This window comes from Stegodyphus dumicola, chromosome X1 (genome assembly GCF_044657685.1).
Source record: "Stegodyphus dumicola isolate Sdum_Otavi_A_Nest chromosome X1, ASM4465768v1".
Classification (NCBI taxonomy): Eukaryota; Metazoa; Arthropoda; class Arachnida; order Araneae; family Eresidae; genus Stegodyphus; species Stegodyphus dumicola.
In genome coordinates this window covers 123,903,713-123,920,194 of record NC_140780.1, presented here as the reverse complement: position 1 = coordinate 123,920,194, position 16,482 = coordinate 123,903,713, and the positions used below count along the sequence as shown (strand labels likewise).

The window sequence follows — 16,482 nt, the reverse complement described above, 5'->3', positions numbered from 1 at the left end:
TCAAATACTTCTTGCTCACAACAACAACAGAAAAAAAAAAAAAAAAAGAAAAAAAAAAAGAGAGAGAGAGAGAGAATCCTGGTATTCTAATTACTCACTAAAGTTATACACACGAATCTGTCATCTAAAAAAAAAAAAAAAATAACACTCGTCTCTACAAGTAAATGCAATGAGCATGCTCAGTTACATATTCAGCAGTTAAAACATATTTTCGTTATAATGATACATTCGTTATGCTAATAGACAATACAACGACGTCTTTTTCAATACATACCATGATTGATAAAATGTCTAAATTGGTTTAGGGAAAAGTATGTAAAAAGAAAAGGGCATACCTTTGGCAGCCAAGGCTTCAGACGAGGAGTAACCGAGTTTGTTGAGTGCCGTACGGACAATTTCTGAAAAGAGAGCATTACTAGGTATAATGGCATAATTATCGAGGTCCACGGCTGCTTGGGATAAATCCACTGATTGACCTTGGGGAGTGACCTGCTCAACGATGCAATGCACTGGGATTGATCGCCCTGAAAACAAACAAAAAATATTTATTAATATACATATGACTGGTCGAACTTCCTGTACAGCCATTAAAGGCTTAACAGGACTTAGTGGAGCTATTTGATTAAAGAAACATTGAGATCTAAAACAAGGCCTTAAATCAGGCCCATTAAGCAGTAGAACTACCACCCTACTACCTGAAATAACTTTAAATAGAATAAACAACTAAAATATGAACTTAGTCTAGGAGATGGTGAGATTTACCAGCTACACCAACAAAAGCACATTATTACATACTTTGTAAAATATAACACATGTTACTTACATGCATAAAAATATGTTACTTTCATATACAAAGAAATAAAATAACAGAATATCATAAACATCCTAGTTTTCCTTAAAACAGACAGGGAAATTTTAAACACAATCAATATATAAATTCATTTCATTTACAGATACATATTTTATGAAATTTGACAATTTCAATTTAATCACATTAATATACATATAAGAAAGAAAATTGGTCTTTATAAAAAGGATAATTTTAGTGTCATTTACTGTTTCTTCCAAACCCAGTGTAGGCACTGACAGAAGAGTGATTCTCAAATAAAAAGGGATTCCGTTATTAAAAAAATTGCAAACAGAAAGATAAAAATAAAATTACGTTTTAAAAGTAAATGCTCGTTTATAACAAGCTGATCTTACTTTAATGACCTTAATCCCCAACTAGTAAAGATGTTAACGGCAGTTATATTATAAAATTAGCCGTGAATTTGCGAAAAGCAGTAGAAAGAGAATCGTAGCTCTCTCCTTATAAACTTATATGAGGCTCAATCATCCACCTAGAGAAGGCCTCCATGAAAGCACTCGCTTTCATAGAGACAACAGACGTAATTTTGCCATAAGGAATTTACAAATTGCCGGAATGATATGCTGACCATTACACTGTAATAAGACAACGAAGGAATTTTGATATCATTGTTTTCTTCCATTTGGTAATTCGCAGACTAACACAACTAGGGGAAAAAATTCCTCCAAAAATATTTCATTAGAGAATTAGATTTGATTACCTAAACAAACCCTTTTTTCATATTTCTTTCCTCCAAATACTAATGTGAAAAATTGCTTCTATCACAAGGACAAAAATTTATTAAAAGCTGCTGAAAAATATACAATTATATAATACACATTTTACTACATTAGGAAGAACGCAGTAATAAAATTCGAAACTGCTCTTCGACGAGAAAGAGAAATTGTGTCATCGAAACAACGTGCATTAAATGAAAGTGACATCGATGATGATAATAGAAAAAGGGAGATAAAAACAGAAACAAATAATAAGAAAAATAAAACATACTTTAAAAAGAGATTCTCTAAACGATTAGATCACCAACGGAATAACAATAAAGGAAATGTGCCCCACAGAACTCTCACCCACAAATATTAGTAGCTGCTCACTTACGATACAATGGAATCTAGTTTCAGTCAAGTCACATTCATTTCAAGTTGTTCCAAGAAATAATTTAAATTTAGCGTCAGAACTTAAAACCCTCACTTCATTTCTAATTAGATTTGCTGTCAATTAAGAGAACTAGTCTCTAATATCAGAAAGAAACTATTTCCTAATAATACATTGAACACTGTTTTCTATAATATAAAATAAATTGATCAATTTGCCGCTCAGACGGGGAAGTGTTAATGTATCGAAGGGCCCGGGTTCGAATCTCGGAGAAGGCATGCATATAATTTGTCCGTCCCCTCATAAGAGGGAACGATGGCCCACCTATTAGATGCTTCCATAATAAAGTGACCACCGCATCCAGCCTTAGTGGTGGCCATCGCCTATAAACGGCTAGAACCTACTAATGGGAAAAAAAAATAAATCGGTCAATTTAATTAAGACAGAACATAGGAATGTCATTTGGCACGGGAGGCATGCCTTTGAGGGGGACTTTTTAAGACAAGTTCACTCGCATTTACACTACACATGGGTAAAATCAGTGCTCATACAGCTAGTCCTTGCAGAGATTCGCACCCGGATTGATCGGATTCGTTGATTTAGTTTACTTGATTACGACAAAATCACCGCGAAGGTCAATCTGCCTGAAGAAAGAGTTGCTTTCATACAAGACTTTCGAAGGAAACTGACTCGTATACACGTTACACAGGGGTAAAGCCACGAAAACGCTCACACAGCTAGCCCATTCCCCTGCAGTTGAACTCGGGTCGAACCACCAGTGTTCAGCGACTTTCGCTCGGTTGATGTCGAGCCGATTGGTTACATTATTTAGATTTTGGCAAAGTATTTTAAGGCTATCTGCCTCGAAAGAGGGGATGAGTTTGTGGAGGAAATTTTAAGGGAAACTATGTTTTCCTCGCATATTCGCAACACACATAAGGTAAGCCATGAAAATTCCCAGCCAGCGGGCCCATTTGCCAGGAAGTGAACCCAGTTAGAATTACCAGTGTACAGCAGTTTAACCGCCTTGCGGGCAAGCAGTTTATAATATGAATTACAGTTAAACTCCTTGTCTAATAGATCCTTAGTCTTTCTTAAATACAAATCATAAATATCGAAAAGTATTTCCTTGAAAATTTTTTTTCTTCATTGATTAAACTCCTTCTCTAAAAGATCCTTGGTCCCCTCTTGCATACAAATTATAAACGTCGAAAAGCTTTTCATTGATTTTAGAATCGTTATCGATTCGACCTATGTTGCTCAGCTTCAAATGAAACACACAAGAAGTATGTCTTCAACAATTTATCTGGCATATGAAAATTGAATTGAAATTTGTTGGAATAAAAGCCGAATAACGATAATGTAATCTTTCAATTAGCTCACAACTGCTATATAAAAGGGTCGGTTATGCTTATTTGAAAAGGGCAAAACACACAAGAGCTATCTGCCTATTGGGAGAGATGCCTTCATGGAGGGCTTATAGAGATATTAGGTTAATTGGGAAAGCCAGAGAGATGAAAAATTAACAACGCCTTCTCCGAGAATCTAACCACGGACCTCTGAAATACCCGCTCAGTGTGCTAACCACTACACCACGAAGGCACGCTAGGAAGGCAGGAGAAATTCCTTATAGGCTTTCTAAGAGAAACTAGGTCGTGTTCACGTTTCACATACAGAAAACCAACCATGCAGCCAGCCCATTCTCCTGGAATTGAATCCGGGACGAACTCCCAGCATTCAGCGATCTTAAACACTCTCATTATGCAAAAGGGGACGATCGTGTGGTCGATATGAACACAACATTGTTTTCGTTGCTCAACATGACATCTCAGCAACTATTCTCCAGTTTCGCTTGCTTGAATCGTTTAGGTTTGGTGAACTGCTTCTTCGAATCTAATTTTTGCTAAGTCATTTTGTGCGTAATAATGTATATGAAGTCAAAATGAAGAAATTTAGAGTTAGTAAGTATTAAGGAAAGGGTAACTAAACGATTTTCAACCACATCCCAGATGACGCTTCGATCTCTTAGAAAGACTAACCTAATAGGATATCGTCAAATTTAATGTATCAGTCCATTACAAGACTGAACTATTCAATCTGTGTACAAACATTCTTCAGGCGTTGAAATTAACGCACGAACAGACAAAAATATAAATAAAAAAAAAAAAAAAAAAAAAAAAAACTGAATAAGTGGGAAGCTGTATGGTTTCATTTATTCCGTTATGAATGTTATTTTAATCTTTAATCACTATTCCGAATTCATAAAACAACATTTCTGCGTCTCAAAAATTGCCTGCTGCCTTTCTTGAAATTTCTGCAATTGTGAAGCCTGTTTTGAGCTTTCTTACATACGAATTTCCGCGTGTGTCAGCTGTCGCTTATCTACTAAACTTATTTCTAAATTAAACCGCGGGACTTGTTTACAACAGCCGCATTCACAAACTACTTTACTGATAAAATATTGTTGCTTTCGTTGTTAAAAATACTAATAGAAATGAACACAGCGTGATAGACACTTTTTCCCTTCCGCAAAATGTTCTCTTCAGAACAATTAATACACGATGATGTACAAATAGACTCATATTTCCTACATTACTTTTAATGAACAAAACAACATAAATTTTTATTCATAAAGAAAAATTAGTCGATATCTCTCTCTTTCAGTAGGGGTACATGAGGTTTTTCTGTATGACTCAAAGCGCTGAAAGCTCTATAATTTCGATATGAAAATTGAACTGAATAATTTGTTTGCTTTGAAAGCTGTGTAATTTTGCTAACTACTCGGAAAAAAAAAAATTATCCAATATTCTTTTACGTATGCAAAACTTACATGAAAACCCATACAATACCACTTTTTTTAATTCATTTATTCTTAAAGAATGAGGATGGTAAGAGCAAAAAGATACAACGTATTACATATTATTATGCGCATTACTTCACATTGTTATGCGCTAAAATTAGAATATTTTATGTTGCTAGCAATATATATTGACTCATGCAAATAGTTGAAATTCAAAATGATTTAGAAATAAGGAAGTGATTAAATATAGGAAATCTACATTTAAATTTAGATGAAAGGATTGACAGTAAGGTACTTTATTATTCATAAAACATGAACAATAGCGAAATTATTTTTCTATATGCTATGCATTTCAAACAAAAGAACAGCAACCATCCTTTTAGGCTCTTGATATGATGATGATCACATACATAAAAATACTCTGGCTGACTCCGAGCGTTGGAGCAACTAATATCCGGCCTTCCTAATCCTTCTTCGCTGATCCGGTGAGTTTCTTGTTCTGCTTGCTGCTAGACCAAATCAGAGAGACGCCAAGGAAGCTAATCCCTCTTCTCTCTCTCTTACAGAGCAGAGAAGAACAATTCATCAAGCTAAGGGGCTGGGTTACCTCATAATACAAACCTCAAAAGAAGTTTATCGATTTGCAATAAAAACATTTCAAGCTTTCTAACAAAGATACATTACACGCTATAATTAAAAATTTAGGATAGACATTTTGAGTGTAGTTAAACAGGCTTGATATTAAGAATATGTATGTTTGGACACAAAATAATAAAGGATTGTGATAAGTCAACAGTTTTCTTGCAGGCATAGAAAGAGAGAAAAAGGTACACTACACGATTAATAAGGTTTGCTTTATTTGATTATGAGAAAGCACTCCAGGGCTATCTGCCTAAAATGAGAGATACCTTCTTGGGGACTTTCTGAGGGACACTGGCTCGTATACACGTTACACATGGGAAAAGCCACGAAGGCGCCCATGCAGCTAGATCTTTCGCGGGATTCAAACCTCGAACCAAACTACCAGTGTTCAGCGACTTTACCGCTTGGCCGCTGGTAAGCCAATTAATTACAAAAAAAAAAAAAGCAGAAATATATTCCTCTGCGTTTTGCTTCATGTGGTATACCAATAATCGACCGTAAATGGATGAAAACTGATTGTTTTATTTCTCGTGGAAAAGGCATTTTCGATATATAATATAAATACAAAAGTGTTTTGCTTATAAAAGCTTCTTATAAAATCAGTCTTTACAAGACATATATCTCTATCATAATTAGTAAGCTACCCACTCAATTCAGGTCTATATAGCTCAGAAGTCAAAACAAAATACTTTCTTTTTCATAAAGGGATATAGAAATTTCTGTTAACTTCAATTATTACGATTAGCTAAAAAAATATTTGTTTACGCTGTCATCAGACGAAATAAAATACCGTCTTTTAAGTCTAATAAAAGAGGATAATGCAGACACTAGAATCTCCTTAAGTAATCGTAAAAAAAGAAGATAAGGCAGTGCGCGAATCTTAGTTTATACAGTTTTGTAATCAGCTCCTAGAAAGGGGATTTTTTATTAATGTACGGAGAAACATGATATTTAAAAGCAATAAGGCGGAAAATAAAACTTAATCTATTAAATGCTTGCGACTTGATGATGCAGTTGAAAAATTTCTTTGCATAGTAGCTGGTATTTCACCTTCTCATTGAATTAATACTTGAAACCTATGGTATTTTCAAATTTATAAATGTTAGCCAATGTATCTGAAAATTAGTAAAAGCTGCAGTTATTTTAAAATTTATTCATTTTAACCCTTATAAAGTTGTTAGTAGGTTAACAACAGCAAATATACTCGAGAATTCAAGAAGTAAATGAATTAAAAGAAAGGACTTAGATCAAGATGAAGAAAGGTAAGCCTCTAAAAACTTGGAAATTAACATAAAACAGTTAAAACTATTAGCTAGAATTTGTTGTTACTCTCTTAAAGAAAACGTTCGTATTATTTTCCCATCAATGAAATGCATTTCAATACACTGCGTAAATTTAACACCGAATTCAGCGAAGAATGTATTTTAATAATAATAGCTTTAAAAGATCCTGAAATATGGACAGTTGCTGAATCAAACGATGCACCTTTTTCAGCGGCAGTTTTTTTTTTTTTTTTACGAATGAAAAATGCGCATACGATTTTTATACTTTACGACGCACATTTAAAAGAAAAAAAAAAATTAGCTTCTACTTTATCGCTAATTTTTGCCCCCCCCCCATCTTAAACAGAGTCACCTGTTCATATGATTCAGAAAAGATAAAATCTCTTATGGATATTTAAGGACGATTAAGAACAATGAAGGATTACTTAATTTTACGTATTATTTTACACATTTCTTTATTTTGGAAGCTTACCTGATTACAGATCACGGAGCTTTAGACAGATTTCTTTTGCAATACTAACTACCTTCGTGAGCAAGATTAAGAGAATTTGCACATTATGTCAATTTCTGAAAAACTAATGGACACATTTCAATGAAATTTGGTACGATTATACATTTATAACAAAGAAAAGATGTACCATTCAAAAGAAATTCTATGTACTCATATTGCAGGGATGCTCAAAACTCATGTTGTGATATCGAATTGAAAATGAGTGTGATCCCCTCTCACAGCCAGACAGGTCGCACAGCGTCACGCCATCCTGAACAGGAGGCAGTTGAGAAGTCCCTGCGCCAGTCGATCCTACTTCTCCAGGAAGGAAGTTTTCAACTCCGACATGGTTTCCGCAGGGGTTCGCGAGATGAAATTGGCTTCTCAGGGGCGTTCCAGACATGCTCTAAAAGATTAAGGTCCCTTTCCAGCTAATCGTCGACCAGTTGAGCCCTGTGTGAACAAATGCTGTCGTCCATTAACAGGAATCCAAGACCAAACTGCGCCCCGAGTCGAAAATAAGGCTGTAAGATCTCCTCTCTATACCTCATAGCAGTTAAGAAGCCTCTGTCAAACACATGCAGGGGTGTGCCGCCGTCCAACATAATGCCTTCGCAAGTCATTACACCTCCACCACCGTAATGATTTTTTTCTCTAATAAGGAAGGGATGATATCATGTTCTAGGCTTTCTCCAGATACACGTAAGTCGAGAATCAGTATCCAGGCTGCATCTCGACTCATCTGTAAATAATACAGTGCTCCACTGACGTTTGGTCCAAGGTGCATATTGTGTGCACCATGCTAAACGCTTTCTGTTGTGTGCTGTAGTAAGCCGGACGCAAAAAGCGGGTCTTTTCTCGTGAAGCCCTATGCTATGAAGCCTCTGGGCAACTGTAGACCGTGAAACCCTGGTTCCAGTAGCAGCATACCTGAGAGCTGTGAAGTTGTCGCAGTCTTGTGTCGCCGCGGAAAGTCCCAAATAACGATCCTCATTCGTCGTTGTGGACATTGGTCCACCTAGTCCAGATCTTTTCGAACTTCTGAAACTGTTTCCACAAATTGCAGACGACAGCGTTACATTCAGCTCTGTTGCCATCAGCGCTTGTGATTGGCCTGCCTCCCATCTGTCGACAATTCTGAATCTGGTTTTGTCATTCATACATTCATGGCTAATCATTTTACGTAATACCTTATGAAATTTACTCTTATGAACACGGCGAATATCGTGAGAGACTACGAGCAATAAATATAAATTGCCAAAACTTCTCGTGGGCTTAAATCCCTCACAACCACAGTTCCTCAGACACGTACGTATACATTTGCGTATTCGACTTTAAATATTTACGTCATTTTTCGACGGGTAAGTAGTACCTTTGGTTCAATACTTTTTTTTAAAAAAATAGACATAACTTGCCAATTCTCTTATTTTTCACACAAGTGTACTTATAAACAATATTTGTTTCATTCTATTTTACTTCATGCTATTCATTATACAGTGAGTATAAATCCGAGCATTGTATATGAGTAAAGGATATTATTAGGCAATATAAACTATGATACGACGAAGCAAATTATTTTGGAAATTTAATAATTGTTCTATACTGAAGTGCTTTTACTCTAGTTTGCATGGGAAACAGACAGACCTAGAGTTAGTTTATGATGTAAGGGGAAAGATGACAGAAAAACACTCCATTGCGCAAACTCGATACTCCGAGATAAGATACTCCGAGATAAGATTTAGCTATGCCAAAATTTAAAAAAATTATATTTTAATTCGCATTTATCGAAATTATTTGTATAAAACGAAAGCACAGAACGAAGTTATAATAAGTTTTACAATCATAGTTTGACGCAAATTCGTGTCCTAACATTCAGTCAGTATATTTTGTTATAAGTTCAAAATGGGAACGGTCCCTGTAATAAATGTGTACAACGAAAGTCAACGCCTACAGGATTTTTTCACTCCCCTTTAAGACACAGAATCGCCCCTTAATTTAACAGCAATCCAAAATATCTCCTCACATAAAGATTAATTTGAGAAAAATCCAGAATTTTCGGAATTTATTCTTTAAACACAACACCGGCTTCGGTATGATGCGGAAGTAGCCAAAGCTCGCCAACTCGAATCTTTTAGCCAGTTCTTCTCGGGGAGGGGAAACTGAAGCTAATGATAAATAAAAGTGCGCTTTCAAGAAAATTCGGATGCAGTTCAAAACTCGCCAACTCCCAATCAGGTCGCCAGCCCTACTTGGAGAAGGAATCCCTTGCTAATGAAAAAGACGGCGCCGCAGATGAAATAAAACAGAAAAGGCGTTCTCTAAAGCAGCATGCGTTTTGATAGAAAAGGGAACGCAGATAATCCTAAAGAATGTGAAGATTTCATTTTCTCAGGGGAAAAAAAAAAGGATGAAGGCAGAAAATTTATTCCTTTCAATGAAAAAGGAAGCTAATTAAAATACATTACGTTTTTTAACGATACCCATTTTACATGCTTTTAATTGTATTTTAAACGTTTCAAAGTGGAAACAGATAAACTTCTTGTGAGGGAAAGAAAAAATCAAAAGAAAAATGTAGCATACAAACCCATTTGCCTCAGATAACCATTAGGGTTACTTTACTCGACCTATTAACTGTTCAGCTGAATATCAGATCAAAAGCATAAGCAGAAATGTTCATAACAAATTGAAAAAAGTGTATATATATATATCTGTGCGTGTAAGTGAAAACATTCTAATTTTTGAAATTATGACATTAGAAAAGATACGCATTCTCTTAGAATTAAACAGAATGAATATTAAGTACGGACAAACTTTAGAGGAAGGAAACGCGATAAAATAAAACAAGTTATTAAAAAGAATTGATTTTTCATTATCAGTGAGTCCACCTTACAATTATCATGCAAACAACAGGAAATATATCATTAAGATTTAGGAAAATACATACAAATACGTAAATGTATGGGAGTTCTCAATAAAAGTCTTGAAAAACTCAAAAACTGATATTAATGGTTTGAATTAGTTGAATATGGCGAATCATACGAAGGTTATCTACCTCAGAAGATGGGATGTCTTTCGGAAGACTTTCAAAGGGAAGCTGGTCCACAGTCACGCTGCTACGTTGCATACGAGGAAAGATATTCTAAAGACATGTATCTACACCTAGGAGGCACTGGTTCAGCAACGCATATACAATGTACTAATATGATTAGTTCTGTTTTACACGAGACACTGGTTCGCAAAGTGTGCGTTTTCTGGCGCATACCAAGCGAACCCCAAAAAGATGTGAGAACTCCCAAAAATATTCGAAATGTTTGTTCTGTCATAAAGTTTTGCATAGGTATTAATTAATTTTAATAATTAGCTACATTAATATTTTGTTACATTTTGTTTTTTTATTACATCATTTCGTTTAGGATTCCTCACAATGTCTCACTTAATTTTTTGTTTTTATATATATAAAACAAATTATCGCGATAAGTTGCAGCTATATACAAATGAATGGTGAGCTACAAAGTTTGGGAAATAATGACTTAATAAGGTATAAGATATTTCTTATGCCTTATTAAACAATGACTTAATAAGGCATAAGAAATAAATTTCGCGGGAGACCAAAGCATTTCTAACTAAAAGCATCTTCACCCGAAGCGTCGATAAATGGGCTATAAAAAGGAAATTTTATGAAGTATCACATTTCAAGCTTTAGCATTTCTCAATCTCCCCCCTCTAAGTTGAGGACAGTGCTCTTAAATTAAGGTTTTTTTCAATATAAAAGTTAGGTTTTAAAAATTTCTAACCAAAAAACAGAACATGAAATACATGCATATGGTGCCAAATGTCTTTAACAATATATGTGTCGGTGCCTAAAATATTAAATAATACTTTCATTAATTTTGAGCGTGCGGAGAATGGATGTTTTTTCGATGAGCACATATACACTCATGTCCATAAATTAAGGATAATGCAAAATCAGGCAAAGGAAGAGTTAGAAACAAAACAAATTTGACTTATTAGTAAAGCTTATTTATTAAACAAAAGGTAAAGAGCATAAAAAGATGCTATATGTTTGATATTATTAAAAAAATTAGTGATTTTGTCTCCCTGGAGAAAATTTAAAAAAAAAAAAAAAAAAAAAAAAAAAAAAAAAAAAAAAAACCCTATTTACAAAAAAAAAAAACCAATATTACATGGTTGGTACGATTATTAATACATTGTATGTCTCCCAGACGATGCAATACAATCCGTACAACGCCTAGGCATGCTGAGTATCAAATTATCGATCTGATCTTGGGGGATATTACACCACTCAAAAAGCAATGCTCTCCGAAGTTCTGGTAGACATGTAGGAGGAGGTTGACGGGCTGCAACTCGTCGGCCAAGCATGTCCCACACGTGCTCTACTGGATTCAAGTCCGGTGAGAATGCTGGCCAGTCCATACGGGTTATATCCTCCGATTGAAGGCATTCGCTTACGATGTTTGCACAGTGAGGACGGGCGTTGTCATCCATAAACACAAATTGTGCGCCCATGGCGCCCCGAAACAAACGTACATGTTGTTCCAGAATGACGTCCCGATAGATTTGGCTTGTCATGGTTCCAATTTGAACATGCAGGTCAGTTCTGGAACCCAAAATAATTCCACCTCAAACGAGCACTCCTGCACCACCGTAACGGTGTCGTTCAATGATGTTTTCTTGGTGGTGACGGGTACCTGGAGCTCTCCATATGAAAGTCCGGCAAGCATCAGACTGCAAGCTAAACCTGGACTCGTCGGAAAACATCACACAAGCCCACTGTTGCGGTGTCCACAATGCACGCTCTCTACTCCAGGCTAACTGCAGGCGACAGTGAGTTGCAGTAAGTGGAACGCATCTTACAGGTCTACGAGCATATACCAATCTGCCCTAAGCGTCTGTACACGGTCTGCCTTGAAACTGTCGTACCAGTGGCTGAAGAGAGCTGACGAGACAGGTCTGAGGCTGTGCTCCGAATGTTTCTTTTGGCAGTAACTGCCAAATACCGGTCCTCATTCGGCGTTGTAACTCTGGGGCGACCTGTGCTGTAACGTCTACTTACATTACCATCATCTTGGAATCGTTGCCAAAGCCTGGAGATGACACTCTGGGCAGTTCCAAGTTCGTCTGATACTTCCAGTTGGGTACGTCCACATTCCAGACGGCCGATAATTCTACCACGTAAAAAATCATCCAAATGCCTCCTTTGTGTCATAACTATTCGGTTATTGCACTGAAATGCTTATAAAGCGCTTGCGAACAATTTTACTTCTTTGCCTGTATTCCTTATAGATCCCTCTCTTACACTCTGGTCATTGTTACGTACCATCGGTGTCATTTGGTTACTTTCTGAAATTTGCATACGATTCCTGAAGATGTGGGTAGTGATTTTACAGGTGATATATTTATTTTAGAGTTCGATTTCCGCGTGACTCCCAATTATCCTTAATTTATGAACATGAGTGTATTTGAGGAACCCGTATAAAAATTTAAGTTTTATGTGTTTTTACTAAAAGGACTGTCATTAAAATTTTTATTGTTTGAAAGCCTACCCTACTTGACTGATTTCTGAAATTGAAACAATGCAATAACAACCAACCAATAAATATATATTTAACCAAGCAGCCTTTTCAAATAACCCGTGTATTAAAATATAACGATGTTAGTCATCGGTGAAGCACTAGATGAATGTGAGAACTCAGGCGTATAACCAGAAATGAAAATAACGCTTAGCACAAAAAAATATTAACGAAAAAAACACTTAAATATAGTGAATATAATGTTGCCATAAAATTACAATACGAAAACGCTGGGTTTGAGGAAGAAGCACTAAAGAAAAGGAACGAGGAAAGAAGTAAAACTATTTCTACGTCCAAAACAATGAAATAAAGGCTCGAAATTGCGGAACTTGGAAGGCTAATTTTTTCCCCTATGCTTTAAAATTGTTATGTTCGACTAGCATTTAAAATTTTACAATATTCTAGTCGATCTGCAACAGAAATTAAACAGTAGATCTCCAACTGTGTGTGTAAAACGTCTGGATCCGCTATTCAAACATTCTATCCTTTTATGAGTGTGAAGCGGGACAGACTTTCCATACCACAATTTCAAGGCTACCGCCCAACCGGGTTAGTGACTTTGACTGCCATACCGAAAGGCCCGCGTTCGAATCCCGGAGAAGGCATGGGTGTTTGTGAATGTATAGTGTCTGTGGGCATGGATGTTTGCGAATGTAACGGTGTCTGTGCGGCATGAGGGCACTCAAAATATGCGGCCAGCCGAAAGCCCTCTCGAGAGGTTTCTGGTAGGGAAAGAGAGGTGGAAGACCCTCCGCCCCGTTCCCACGGGGTGTTTTCCATCAATATTGGGGGCGGAAATGAGCAAAGTCGACGTCGTTATACATAAGGTCACCTGTATGGTGCTCTAGCCAACGACAGGCGCAATCTTGCCTCCTCTTAGTCAACAACAATATAACACTTCAAAGCTACATTTTTACATTTCCTCGGACTTATTTTTAGTTCTGTAGATTTTTTTTTCACTGTAGCAACTTATTCTCCTTCTTGAATGGATACTTTAAATTTACTCTTAGTTTATTTTAAATTGTTTTCATATTTTCATTGAAAATTTCATGTTTCATCGATTCATAACATCATATTTTGATACCCACGCTTGATTTTTCAGTCTGAACTCTCAGTTTGAGTGAAGCCAATGGCGTATTCAGGAATTTGTTTGTTACTTTTGCTTTTATTTTACAGGCTCATTTGATAAATTATAACATAAATACGGGTATCTATTTTTTCACTTCGGTCAACATTTTTATTACTTCTTAATTTATAAAAAAAATTTTAATATATTTAATGCTGGAAAAATTATTCCTAAATTTGATTAACTACTGGCGTTCAAGAATTACAATACTGGAGACAAGCAGTTAAATTATTATTTTGTGGATTTTGGTTTTAAGTTTCCTATTTTTAACGCCTAGCTTAGCATATAATATCCGTATCAAATGTAATAAACATGAGGCCCCCAAATATTTCCCTCACTGTAAAGTGCCTATAAAATTTCCAGTTTTCGCACTGTTCTTCTGATTGAAACGATACAGATATACTAGCAGTTTGTATATTTTGAACAGCTCAATCTACGTAGAGTAAAATTTTACTCTCACTTAGCTAACAATTTGCTTTTTCGATATACTTTTAAACCCAAAAATCTACGCTTTCATTAACAAATATCTTGAAGTTCCTTCATTCTAACTGTGCTATTTTCAATATGAAAAGAGAAGGGTGGAAGAAATTAGAAAATAAATTTCTCTACATATAGTGGGGTAGGGAAGAAAATGCATCTTGAAGAAAGCCGATAAATATAGCGAAGAATAGTCGATGCACGTGGCGTCATCTAGTGGTATAAAACAGGAAGAAACATTTTGCAATATACGCGTGACAACAGTACGTTTACAAGAGAATCGATGTCCTCAGAAAAGATTTAACGCTTGTTTAATCACAAAATTTCACTGAAGTAATAAACACACACAGGAGTACAAGAAAATAAGCAAAAACTTTCATGAGATATAATTTACATGCATATAATATTTAAATAAATCGGTTTATCCATTTTCATTACAATTATAGATTTTTTTTAACTTGTAGAATGAACATCATTATTTAGAAAATTTTCGTAAGAAACTGAGTAAAGGTTTTATTATTACTATATATGCACACTTTTAGAATTCTGCATACACGTCTTGACCAATTCATTACAACCACTTCAAAACATTTTATTACAATTTGAAAAAGTAAAGAATAAAAAGAAAGAAAATAAATACTAAAAACTAGAATGTATATGGAAGTAAACAGTATATTTTGCTTCCTGAAGTACCGAACCACAAAAACAATATGCATGAGCATCGGAGAATTTTGTCTCTCCTATTACATTAATTTTTCGACGTCAGAAGCCAGAAGATTTTTGACGTCAACGATTACGAAGCCAAAAGATTCTCGTTCAAACATATATTAAAAACATTTATAGCTCTTTATCTAATTCATCAGTAGTATATACATCAACATACAAGACAAAAAGAAATTGAAGCTTATGAAAAAGAACTTATAGTTATATAATACTAGCTCTGGCCAAGTAAAATTAAATATGACAAAATCTTTATGTTTGGGAATAAAATTCATCATTTATTTATTTTTATTTTTAAGAGCGTTCGTGTTCGCTTTTGCATTTTTAAGACCATAAAATGGCATAAAAAGAATAATATCTAAATAGTCGAAAATTAATGAATATTAGACATTAGAATATACATTTTTTGCTTAAAAAAGTATATAAAAAGAAAGAGAGGAAGAAAAAGAGGGATTTGCAGTCTATATTTTTTATACAATTCCCTCACAATAATTATACTTTATTTTGGATGCAGATTATTTGGATATTTTGGATTTTGGATAATGCAGATGACAAAAGTACAGGAAGTGGAATTAGAAATTCTACAATCAACCTATTGAGGAGATAGAATTCAGTTTTACTTACGACATTCAAAGCATAAAATAACATTTGTTGCAAAATGTACTCTCTTTAAAAATAAAATAAATTAAAAAAAAAAACTTCTTAAATTATTAATTTTGTTAGGATGACCAACGCAATTTTAGAATATCATATGAGAGGTATTAGGCATTGTGCACTGTCAATCACTTTAAAATTTGTGACGGAGAGGATAAAGAAAGTGGAAATAATACCACATCTTTGAGCTGCTATTGGGGGGGGGGTAATCTGCTTTTCGCACAAATTTTGCATTTGTATTTCTCCTTTAAATCCTTACCCTTACCGAAATTTCGTGAACCTGAATCAATTCGTGCACCCATTCTTGGTTATTAATACGGCACAGATGGATGTATTACTAGTTTTGTCCCAGGTACATTAAAGATCTCTGTAAAAGCAGTCTTGTCCTAACGCAGACAGCAGCAGCTTATGTACTTAGCCGACCAACTAGGGAAACAACTCGTCGTTTTATTCAATATTTTTCCTGAATATTAATTAAACGACCTATCAAATGCATGCCCTACAATATTTCCCTGAACAGGCTAAAATTAACTGCATGGACGATTATGTTTTTCTATTCAAACTTACTAGTTTTTCTCTGTGCCCTATGTTTATAAAGCTACGATCATATATGATTTTACATAATATGGGCTTCATCTTTGCTTCAACTTTTTCTTTAAAGGTCTACATTGTTGTAATTTTAAAAAGTACACAAATCACCGGAAAATACATTCAGTGATTAAACATTAGGTATAGTTATCAC

At 35.1% G+C, this 16,482-nt stretch overlaps 1 protein-coding gene across 3 annotated transcripts in view; it reads right to left on the bottom strand.

Moving 5' to 3' along the window:
* LOC118180028 (homeobox protein dve-1-like) overlaps positions 1 to 16,482 on the bottom strand; it is a 340,210-nt gene that overhangs the window by 62,840 nt on the left and 260,888 nt on the right. For all 3 annotated transcript variants that reach the window (XM_085808547.1, XM_085808545.1, XM_085808546.1), the window contains one exon: positions 336 to 524. In XM_085808547.1, the coding sequence (XP_085664673.1) occupies positions 336 to 524 (189 nt within the window). The remainder of the gene's footprint in view (positions 1 to 335; positions 525 to 16,482) is intronic.